The 12,768-nt window shown below is 35.4% G+C and overlaps 1 protein-coding gene across 1 annotated transcript in view; it reads left to right on the top strand.

Moving 5' to 3' along the window:
• Window positions 1-10,878: 10,878 nt before the first annotated feature.
• The window catches only part of sh3bp2 (SH3-domain binding protein 2), a 33,142-nt gene continuing 31,252 nt past the window's right edge, over window positions 10,879-12,768 (top strand). The window contains exon 1 of the mRNA XM_088910624.1: window positions 10,879-11,019. Within this exon, the coding sequence (XP_088766750.1) occupies window positions 10,928-11,019 (92 nt within the window). The 5' untranslated portion in view covers window positions 10,879-10,927. The remainder of the gene's footprint in view (window positions 11,020-12,768) is intronic.

Genomic DNA, 12,768 nt, shown 5'->3' with positions numbered 1-12,768 from the left:
GGTAAGAATATGGTAACCGCATTTCACCAGCACTAGGAAAATTACTGTATGTCTCACACCAATTCTTGCCAGTCACTTACAGTAGGTAATTCTACTGATTACTATTATCTAGCACAGTGACAACATATTATATCCTCTTTGTTTTGATCCGTCGCAATAAAATGAATTTTTACAAGCAAAAGTATGAAAGATTTTTTTTAATGAACCCAGAAAGTTTGCAATTGTCTGTAATATTCATGATAATCTGTATCATGATAATCTGTAACTGTAAAATATTAAGTAACCACAACATGGCAAACTGAAAATAAGGACAAGGACATCACAAAAATACAGAATGGAAAGGTAAACGTCAGTTCTTTCAAATAAGCCCCTATGAAAACATAGAAAAGTTAGCAGCAATAAGAAAATCCAGGAACAAAGACAATTGATTTTCCCTCTGGGAGCTCTATATATCAAAATCCCAAAAATGGTCATGGATAAGATGAATTCCTAGAAAACACCAGCTTTGAGACCACCATGACAAACCATTGACCACAAATTTAACTAAAGAACTGTAAATTGAATAAATAAAACCTACTTCCCTGAGCAGAAGAAAACATATTCATCTACAATCATTAAAAGTAAAGAGAATAAATGCCTGTAATCCATGTAGTGGAACAGTAACAAGGTAATAGTCAAGATAAGACTTCCAAGAGGTTTATCACCAAAATATAACCCTACTGTTACATGTATTCAGTTTCTTCAGTTAGTACTTCTGTTTTTTTTTAAATAAATAACTGCTGTCCCTTATTTGTACTAAAACAGTTAATTGTTAAGAAATTTTTCTCATATCTCACTGACAAAGTTCCTTATATTCCGTCCTTAAGGCACACATTTTTCTTGTTTGTCTTCTGAACTTTCTATAATCTAATCATGTTCTTAATTGAACCTTTTTAACATTTCTCCCTAGACTAGCTGTAATTAGATAACTATAATCTGTACAATTACTGTCCAAAGTACTCTGAAAGAATGTTGTATCTGGGATTTATTTGTTTATAATAACTATTAAACTCCCTTCCACTGATCAGGCTGATCAAGAATCATATTGATCAGAATTATTAATTCAATAAGGGTGAGTTGGTAATTACAGAAATATTAATTATAGAAAATATTAAGTAAAAACAACACAGAAAATTGCAAATAAAGTCAATAAAAAGAAATAAATTCTTAGCATTTATTTTTTGATAACCTCTTAGTTTAACCCAGAATCCGAGGGTGTCTATCCCTGCAGACGAAGGGCCCAAAGCAGAATACACCCTGTAGGCCAGCCAATCACAGGGCACAAACACTGGCAGGGCATAGTTACCCCTAGACAGAATGTCTCTGGACTGCAGAACTGCATGAGAAAACCAGGGCACCTGACAAAGACCCACATGTTCAATGGGACATTGTGGGGACTTCACACAGAAATTGCCCAAGGCTGGAAAAAAACCCAAAAGATGTGACACTACAATGTCAAAATAACCATGAATATAGTCCTGATTATTTTTATTTTTATTGTCATATTGTCATGTAAAGACTAATAAAGAAAAAAAAACTACCAACTAATATAAAAGACAAAACTATTTGTCAAAATATCCAAGCTACACTTCAGAGACTCACAAAGGCTTTGGTGGGTTGGAAAAGTACGGATGTCTTCACTTATGATTGTCAATTATGAAAAATGACTGAAGAGCAAAATTTGAAGATTCTTCATTTGGGTCATTTACAACAATAATGAGGTGCATTCTAAATTGACAATGGATTGTCATACATTATGACGGTCTACAGTGCCTGAAAGTTTTGGCTTGCAATGAATTGGAATTGTTCTGTCATTCAAGTAAACATTCTTTCAATTATATTTGTTCTTTTGTCCATGTTAATTCATTTATAATCAAGATTATATTAATCCTCTTCAGTAGGTCTTTACTGACACTGATGCACATATTATTGTCTGCAAATGGGAAATAGACATTCAAGCAATACGTAAAATTATGGCAGCCTGATCAAAAAGTGAAAAGAAAGTATGAGGTGACTGAATAAAATTGTAGATTGGGAGCCTAGTATGTACAGTAAGAATATGAGACACAAAAATGAATCCCCATTCCATGTTTTGACACTACTGTACTGTACGTAAGCTCTGTACATAGGCTCTGTAGCTGTCTTACAGGAGTGAGCACTGATTAGAGGTTCGTCCATCTCTCACCAATATCTCTGCAAATCTGCAGTTACCCAGGAAGTCACAGGAGTCACTGTTTAGCTAAGTCCCACTTCACTAATCCGAATCTTGTCTCTGCCAGTTGAATTGAACTTATTTACTCTTTATTGCTACACAGCAGTAGCTGGTGGACTTTGCTTTCCATACAGCAATAGAACACTGATGAAGCAGACATTCAACACATACAATATTAGAAAATAAATACAAATTGAAATGAAGAGCCAAGCAAAACACAATCATGATCACATGCAAACATTAACCTTACATTCAGTGAACAGAGTTGTAAAATAGATGCTTATCGGAAGCTAAATAGCTGAAGGGGAAGAGTTCAAAGTTCATATGGCAGTGGGAAAGAAACCAAGCTTGAAGTGGGTAGTTCTTAAAAGGATTAATTTGAAGTGTTTTCCTTCTGGGGAGCTGAAAAAATATATAAACTGGATGAGAGGGATCTGAAACAATCATATAGCCATGATTAGAGGCACATCTTCAGCACCCCCACTTGAGAAATCCTGCTCACAGTCCACTAGTGACTTTTCCAGCTTCAAACACACATTTGAGCAACCGTCCACACCCTCTGTCTGAATCAAGTGCCTTCACTAGCCAATCCACCTGGGAGACCCATCTTGGTTTTTTTAAAGTAAAGTGAAAAAGTAGGCTTTCAATATTAAAAAGATAAAATTGCTTGTAGTATATTATGATACAATATTTGACAAACTAGTTGTTTACCTGAGTAGTGACACTGATTTTCCAGTGATTTTTCTGGCTCTCAGTCTAAGCACTGTTATATGATTTGTCTGATTATGTACGAATACAACCTCAACAGACCTCAGAATGTCTCAAAGATACTATAGCTTGAATCAAATATGTTTGAAATTGTCAAACCTAAAATGGATGAGCATAAAAATAATCTTTACAAATACATATGATTGCACTCCATCTCTGATTAATAAAGCAAAGAAAAGATCAGTCATTTATTCTTTGTCTATCCCCTACAGATAGGGCAATTCACTTTAATGAACCCAAAGGAAACTGAGGAGCTAATGTGGTACCTACAGTGTCTGGCAGGTTCAAAAGGTGGGCCGAACTTAACTTTGCAGTGCAACTCAGAATGGACCCCACTGATGTGCTGATGTACCTGTACTTAGTAATGGACTGTTCTGTTATATTGTACGTGTAAGATTCTTTGAAACAGGTGATTGTTTTAAGAAAAGAATAACAAGATACACAGTATAGTAGATCCCATATCCTCAAGGAAAGCATGCAAAGACACATGATAGACTATTAATACTTATATTGTGAAGAGGGGACTTCTTTACTTACTTATTCAGTTATCTTAAACCAAAACAGACTCAATCATCAACTGTAAATTAGCAGTACCTGGTGCACGGTGATCTACGATATGCTGTGAATTAATTATTTTGGAGTGAAAGGTAACTAGGTTGGGTTTAAGGAGCAGTGATATCTTTTTGGCATTGTTGTATTTCAAGATTTAAACATCTACATTAAATAAATTATAATTAACAAAAAGTAATTTGTGACTTTTACTGCATCTGTCCAAACGTGAATGCTCTCTCTGCTTGATTACATTCGGAAAGATGATTCAGTTTCCATTATCATGCAGTAGCTGTTTGTTTTTAATTTCCAGAAACCCTTTTTTTTTCTTATATTCACTGGCTTTACCGCTATCAGCTACTCTGAAGTTCCATGCACAGAGCGGAAGACTGAATGAGGTACCAGGGGTAGGAGTGGTGAGGGGGATGTTGAGACAGAAAAAGAAACTTGTGAACAACACATTAAACAATGTATATAGTTTTTTGCTGAATGCTTATTTGTGGTAAGTGTTGACTTCCAGCCTTGAAATTGCACAATACAGACGGTGGTCTGTGGACTTCCTCTAAAGCAATGTGTAGATACTGTAGAATACAGATGATAACTTTTCTATGCTGAACACTAATCACTTTGGTAAGTTTTTAGTTTTGTTTCTTTATCTATTATCCTATTTTGTCAACATTCTTTTCAAAGAACAGCAGCTGTAGAGTAATTTCAAAGAGTGCTTTTACCAAGAGCATTAGTCTTCTTCTTTATCACAAAATAAAAATAGAAAAAAACAATTTAGAGATCTGAGAGAAATGGCCGTTGAGGACTTTTTATTGTTTTGTTGTTGCTTGTTTATTTTTTTCCTTCAGCATCACGGAACAAGAATGAGAAGTTAGAAATAAAAGTTTCCATCAAGTCGTTTTGTATGGCTATGAAATGGAAGGGCTAGTGTTTGGTTTATTGACATTTGGGTAAATTATTCTGTGTTGAATGGATTTTGTGTGATGTTTCAAATGTTCCACCAATACAATGTGTTCCATGTGGCAGCCTCTATTAGCATTAGAAAAAAATTCCCAAAATGCTGAAATAGAATGTGAAGGCAAATACAAATTAAGTCTCATTTTTTCTTCCATTCTTGCTTAAGCTATTTGAAAGACTGTGGCTGCCACAGTTTCTCACAGATCCTGAGGTGCTTGGTCTCTTCTTACATGTTTATAGCATGACTTTCTATGATGTTTGCTCTAATGCAAAAAAAGGGCTTATTTTTATTTATCCAAAACAAATTCAAGTACATTTTTCACAATGGTGATTTGGAAATTAATCATACAGTCTCCTGCAACCTTCACTTCAACATAAAAAAATCCTTTCCAAAATATTAAAGTTTCAGAAAGAATATTCATAGGATTCAATTCAGACTCTAATCATGGTGGTTGTGAATGCAGATTCTTTGGTGCACTGATACAAGACCTGCCCTTAGTGAGCTTATTTAAATTTTTATGGTTGAGTATATACCATTACAATTCATGATGCTGACATTCCACTTTTAAGCCTATTCTTGTTTTGTTTTTTTCTGGTGTTTTTACCTTGACCATTACATTCAGTCTCTACCAACATACTCTTCTGTATTTAAAATAAGTATATGAGCGGAAATATTGTAAAGGATCATATCTTCTGGGGAAGCAGTAGGCATGTCTTTACATAGGTATGGGAATGTACAATAGAATTATGGAACAGGGTACACAGCCAAGTTTAATACCCTGGCTTTTTTCAAGACTGGGATTTCAAAGGACTTAGCTACCAACTACCACATAGGCTAAACGGGACAAGTGGTCTCCCCTCATCTGTGGTCTTTCTTGTGTTTCATCTTGTGTCTAAATTGCTTGCAATGTTGAAGCACAGTGTACACGATTATCCCAAATTTTAAAACTGTTATTGAATTTGGTATCCCAGTGGATTGGTATCCAATCCAATCTTCCCTAATTCATGCAAAAAATTTCACTGTAGGAAGTGCAAACCAATTCCCCACTAAGGCCATGAGAACCATGAGGAGACTATCAACATAGCACAGGGAATGTGGAAGACTTTAAAGTACTCTAAAGTGGTGTTATAGCCGGATGCTCCTACATGCCTCAACCAGCAGAGGTGGCACAAAAGCAGGTGGAGCACCATGACCAAACACTTTGGGAGTTCAAATCCATATCATATTATTGGCAAACTGTGACTGGGATTCCCCAAGTGGTGACATTTGACCCCAATAGCTTTTTGTTTGTAAGAGAAGTATATAGATATTCCCAATAAATACACCAGCCTAGAAAATTACAAAAAAGCCAGACTTTATTTATTTGTTTTATCTAAAATAAATGATAATTCTCGGTTTTGCTTTGCATTTACTTATTTCTCTGTGTAGAAAGTAAAGCCTTATTTTCACTATTTAGCCATTAATGCATACCAAATTAAATTTGATCTATAATATTCTTTTGATAATAGTATTGGAATAACCAGCTCCTTATTGAGTCATGACACTCAGTCTGTAGTGGTCCAGTATACTGGTGAATCAAAAGTCGCTGTTTTGAGCCCAGGACATGTCATAAGCTAACTGTGACTGATAACTGTAACTGTGATAAGCTAAAAGTGTGGAGAGCAATTGACTTAGGATTTCTGGAAATGGGTGGAGATTTGTCTTATCTTGGCAGATGCTGATAAATTTGTAGTGAGAAACAACTCCTTCTACTCTGAAGCACTGTCTAGCTTGGAGCATGTCAATAACATTAGCAAATAACAAATAGCAGATGGGTGTGAACGAGTAGTTTACAGCCATAAAGCAACAGCATAAAAAACCCCCGCTTACAAATTGGGTGAGCATTAACCTGATTTATCTTATGTGTGCTGTGCTATCTTCCTACTTTTGTAACTTCTTGTTACACATGCTCTGTAAATTCCAAAAAGTTCAAATTTATAGAGGAGACAATAATAAAATTACAGCTTGTCATTATTCTCCTTTCACTTTTATAAGTTACATCCCAAACAAATAGAATGGTTGAGTGACAGACAGGTTTAACCAAAAAAAAAGAACAAAAATCAACTGAAAAAATAACTCAAAAGAAAGAAGTTCCTGTTTTCTAATGCTGTCACAGCGAATCAAAGTCAGTTCAAAGAGCAGGTTAATTATAACACATGAGAAACACATCAGAGCCACACAGGAAATGTGTTTGGGTATAAGAATCACTCTGGTAAACGAAGAAAAAATGGAGGAAAATGCTTCAGAGGTTATTTAGTCTGAGCCTCTTCACATCTGCCTTATTCAACCTGTTACTGTATGAAATGACAAACTCCAAAACTAAATCAATATTAATTAACATACTACATACTTTATACCAGTTATGCACTTGTCTTGCTGTATTTTCCATGTTGAAAACCAAAATGTTCACGTTTGTAAATTTTTTATCTCTAGATTGACAACTACTAGCCAAACTGTACTTGGTGCACTGTGAATGGGAGTGTCACTTTGTAACCTTGTAAAACAAAGTACAATGATAAGGAAGTAAAGTGCTGGTTCATACAAACCTCGTTAGCTTTTTTTAGTTCCTTGTCAGACTCAGCATTTTATGCATTTGTTTTCAATGGGTGAGTCTGCCTCTTTTATTTTATTAATCAGATGAATGTTTTGAATTTTCTGATGCTGATAAGCAGGGGAAAGAAATATACTTCTCACTTTAATTTTAGATGTAGCAAATTTGGTCATTTCTGCCTTTATTTCCAGGACAATTTTATTTGCAACAGTATGCTTTTTTGACTTGTTGGTTTTAGGTTTGGTAATGAGTAGGACCTTTAAAATTTCATGTCGATTGACACGCATTCAAAGACAAAGCTTTCTACTACTACTGATATTACATTACATTATTATACATATATTATTATTATCAGTTGTGTTGTTGTTGGTAGTGGTGGTGTTGTTGTTGAATATTAATGGTTTGGACATTTTTCAGGAGGTAGATGACAAAACAGAGACCTTGTGAAGACTGGCTTTTGGGTCACATTGCACTGGTAAGTGAACATAATTTACCAAATTAACTACTGTACAGTACAGTGAGCTCTGAGTGTATTTGTACCTTCATCATGTGTATTCATAAACTTGAGCATTGCTGGCTTTACAGTTATTGCAAATATGTGATCTGTGGCAAAATGAAAACTTTTTTCAGGATCACTATAAAGGTGAAACAAACAAGAAAAAGTCTGTGTCCCAAAGATGATGTAGGCCAAAATTCTTCCGTCCAGCCTTAGGTTCAAAGTATTTGGATTTAAAGGGTTCAGAGTCAAGGCAAATAATAATAAAAATAATAATAATAATAATGATAAGCATTGTTGATAAGTGATGTATGCCATAATGCAGGCTGTAACTTAAAAAGGAAGCATTCAGTGTAAAAGTGATATATTTAAGCCTGCATGATTGGAAAGGTGAAATATGCGTACATTCAATTTATTTATTATAACAGCAGAATAGTTCAGTTATATAATATTTAAATAATTTATTCCTGGGAGAAGTGAATTTAAACAAAAGAGCTTAAACAATAAAAAGGAATACAAAATTAATTTAATTTAAAACAATTCCAAGTCATTACAATTTAGAGAAAGAAATAAAATTAAGAATCAAATCAGTAACTGAGACTCCTGACTACACTAAATCCAGAGATCCCCAAACCTGGTCATGTAAGAAGAGAAGAGCATACAGTAAAAAATGTTCCCCAGTGTATGCCTCTTAGATACAATTTGTATCCTCTGGTTCATGTTTCATTGAAGAAGAAAGGAAACAGTAAGTTTATCCTTTCTTCTTCAGCTCCTTTGACCTCCTTTTATTTTTCATAATATTGTCTAGAAGATTCTCATCAACATAAAAACCTGCCTTTGTCATAGATAGCCTACTGTAGTTTTCGTTATCTTTATATAACACTCTGCACTTGTCTATATTAAATACCATCTACCAATTGCTTGCTCTTTGTCCTGAATTGATCTTGAATTCTTCTTGAGTTTCCTTTGCAGCTTCTGAACTATTTGCTAATCCACCTATTTTGGAGTCATCTGTAAACTTGATAAGCCTACTAACTGTACCGTTTGTGGTGGTGGAGGGTCCCCATTACCTGTTAAGCTCTTTGAGTGGAGTGTCCAAAAAAGCACTAATTAACTGTAAGCAATTAATTATTGTAATGCATATGGCCGATATTAGAGGTTGTACGAGCCGGCTTACCAGTGCAGTGACGTCACTGCCCTTCCCTTTGAATAGCAGGGACCTCAGCTGTCGGGCTGATGGGAGACTTCCCTTTAGCTCAACTGGCTGGGTCCCTGTTGAGTGGCGCCGGAGACCTGGGTTCACGTCCCCAGCTGTGGGGGGCCAACCTGAGGCAGCAGCGGCGAGGACCCATACCCATGTGAACCCGAGAGCGCTATATTATTATGAATTATTACCAGAATCATTAGGTCATTGGACATGACCCCCGCTTTTAGAGACTGTTGGACAGGTCTTGGTACTGCCATTGAATAAGGTCTGTTGTTTAGTATAGCATCGGGTCTAAGAGAGTTGTTTATTTTGTTTATGTGAGAGCTGTTTACGTGCTTCTATTGCTTGTGACACTACAGCCTCTTCTATGCTAATGCTGATGAAAATTGAATTTCCTCAGCCTTAGGTATGAAGATGTACACCTGAATTAAATATTAATTTAAAACATTGGCCGATCACCTTCCATCTTCTAAATGTTTGAGCAAGCTCAATGTACATGGAGACAACTAAAAAACTGCAAAAAAGCAGAATTTCTTGTTAAATTTGTGGATATTAGGTTTTTGTAATATGGAGACTTTCACGTCAATTGTTCCTAGATGAAATTGTATCATGGACTAAAATATTGCATTACTGCTGATATAAAATGTTGTGAAACGGTTATACTGTATTTAATGTAAGCTATTGAATTTTTGCATCCACCTTTGGTTTCCCAGCATCTCTGTGCATGAGGTCAATATGTCTTTCTTTAATATACTTTATTATAGTTAACATACACGGGGTGTTTTTTAAGACACAAAACATCCCACTCTTTGCCCTGATAGGACTATACACGGTATTAGTTATTAATCCCAAGTTCATTGCTTGGCATTTGACTACTTTAAAGTAAAACAAGTTCTGCTTGACATTATGAACTGTACACAGAAACAAGCAAATCGAGAAAAAAAACAATGCAGGACAGGTATAAAAAAAGCCTCTCTGCTTTCATTGACGTAGGTAAGCTAAACTGATGACTGTTGCAACTTCATTGAACCCCACGAGTTTCAGAATGAAAGCTGCTTGCTCCCACTCAAAGTTCTTTCACGTAGTGCCAGCATGCTGTAATTTCCCTACTTCTATAGCGTTAATGAACGTGCGGAGCCAAAGCATATTGCATGTAAAAAGATGTTGTTTGACTACAAACCTTTGATGTTGTTGTTCTTTCATGAGTTTAGCTCAATGCAGCAATATTAAAGAAGAAATCTGATAAAAGGATCAGTGCAGGTTCTTCCATTTCTAAAAAGCAGTATCAGGGCAATGACAACAATGTGAAAGCAGCATAACTGTTCTAAAACCAGTGGACATGAAGGTGATTTCCCATTTTCACACAGTATACAGATCTCAAGATCTTGAATAAATTCCTCACCAGCCATTCTGTACAACTCACCTCATACAGTATGTGTCTTGTTAATATAATGACACAAGAGGGTGTTTCTACATAGAGTTGCCTCTGGTCTCAAAAACATTTACAGTACTCGTGATAAAGTAAATGCCATCTACTCCCTTAGCTGATAATGCATACCCACACTGTCTGACAAGATAATTTGTAATAATACAGTTGGGTAATGTGTGAATACATACAGCAGCAGCCTACTGCAGTTCGGGCTTCAGGCACTAAATATAAAAAGATAAAGCAGTCTCTGTGTTATTGAAATATTTACTTGAGGAGTCTTTAAACATATTGATCATATATCTGTTCTGAAAGACTTTGTTTTTTCAGAAGGTATACTTAAATTTGTGAAAGTCTTTCTTTATGAAATTAACATTTTGGAAATTCCCTCACTAACAGATGTGACTGCAGTGCTGTAGCTACCAATGTGCAATGACCATGGGAACACAGGAAGTCACAGTTGTGATGGGACAGTCAATGCAGAACACACAGCACTAATAAGGGCAGGCGGAAATGACTAGTCTCCATTCTCTCCTCAGACCACAGAACACTCCTTCACTTTATCAGCAACAATACTATTGCTGCAGCTTCAGATACCATCATTCAAGTATCCCGCGTGGCTCACAGAGAACAGAGATAACATGCCTATTTGTGTGACTGGGACTGCACTATATTCATGGCTGCATCTTTGAAAAAAAAGAAATCTTTTGGACTTGAAAACAAAAGCCAAAACAGCTTAAGAATGTGTTTCAAGGAATGTGACATTTTGTAAGTTCCTCTTCTTTTCTACAAATTCTGATAAATAAAGCTTCATTGTTCTTTCGGACCTGATTGACATATACTGTTACATAGTTCAGGAGGGTAGCTGCCTTAGCATGCGTAGGCTGCAAAGGAACAAGTAATAGGTTTATTCCATGTTGAAAAGAGAAGAAAGAAAACACAATGGTTTGGCCATGGAGCCTTCTTCAGGTGTGAGCTCAGGCTCCACAGTCGAAATGTTGTGTTTTCTTGTTTCTCTTTTCAGCATGAAATAAACCTATTACTTGTTCCTATACTGTACAGTATATATATAATGACAGACTTGTTTTCTTGTAATCTTCTCTATTCACATTCAGGTTGCGACTTTACCCCTCTCTTCACCTCTCTGCACTTCGCACCACCTGAGTAATCTTAATGTTTGCTGTCTGCCCTGTCTTTCTCACATCTGAAGAAGGCTCCACAGCCTTTCTTGTTTTCAGCTGTTTTCTTTCTTCTCTTTTCAGCATGGAATAAACCTATTGCTTGTTCCTTTACTGTATATATACAGTGTACAGTATATATATAGCAGGACAAGCACTCAGATTTGGTTATAAAAAAATGTTAGTGTAATTTTTTTTAAAAGTTCAGTTCCGCTGACCGTTCATGCTAATAAACGTTACTGGGTGACGTTTATGCTTCACCAATCAAAGAGAACAAGTGTTTCCTCAGGAAGCCTGGTTTTCTGCAACACTTGGAACTGGTGAAACATGAAAGATTCAACAGTCTAAAGCTGTTTTTCAGAGACGTGTTGAGACGTCTTACTTTTTCTTACTTTTTCACTGGCTTAGGATAGTTTTATAGTTCGTAACAAGGAGTCGCTAAGATTTGATTGGTAAATGTAACGAATCAGCTACCACCACAGCTCACATTGGCTAATCAGGTCCAATTTTGTATAAAGTTGTTATGATAAAGTATCAAAGATTTCCTAATGACAAGCCTTTCTTATTCTCACTTTAAAGCTGTATTATTAACAGTCAATGTTGTTATAATGGTAGAAAACACTGGTGGAGGCTTTGAATAAATTGATGAGTCTTGAAACAATACTATATATTCTGCTTCCGTATTGTCAAAGACACTGTGATGATCCAGTGAAAGCATGGGCTACACATAACATAATGCTCGCTGCCCTAAAGGAGCTGAAGGGCAGATGTCTATAAGCAGGGTTTTTTACAGATGTTGAAATGCTTTTTTAATGACATATGAAATCATCCTAAGGGAGCAGTGAATCAGGAGGGTACAAGGCAGAAAACTATTTAGATTGTCACTTATGCTGCTTTGAAAGTAAACATTTAAAAATGATTTTCTACTGTCACAAAATAAAAATAGTTGCAGCTGCTAGAAACTGAAATGGAAGAAAAATAATTTTTCCATACAGAGCAATGAAAACAGATTGTCATAGTAACATATGTCTATGCAAGCAAATAGTAAGATCCTTTTGAGACAGTATTTCAAATAATTAAAATCAAAAATATAATTTTAAATACAGTATAACAGATCTTTACAGTATCATCATTTTTATGTAGAAGAAAAACATTGGCCCATCTATTCTGGTTATGTTATTAAGAAAGAAGATCGCTTGACGTTTCTTTAGTTCTTAATGTATTTCTGAATAATAAATAATAAAATAATACATTTCAATAATAAAGAAAAAACAAAATAATTAAATTAAATCAATTTCATATTGCACATTGCTTTTAGAATACAAAATATAATTTCATC

Source organism: Atractosteus spatula, chromosome 3 (genome assembly GCF_055471065.1).
Source record: "Atractosteus spatula isolate fAtrSpa1 chromosome 3, fAtrSpa1.hap1, whole genome shotgun sequence".
In the NCBI taxonomy this organism is placed as follows: domain Eukaryota; kingdom Metazoa; phylum Chordata; class Actinopteri; order Semionotiformes; family Lepisosteidae; genus Atractosteus; species Atractosteus spatula.
Note: the sequence above shows the minus strand (reverse complement) of the source record. Positions and strands in the feature narration are given on the sequence as shown.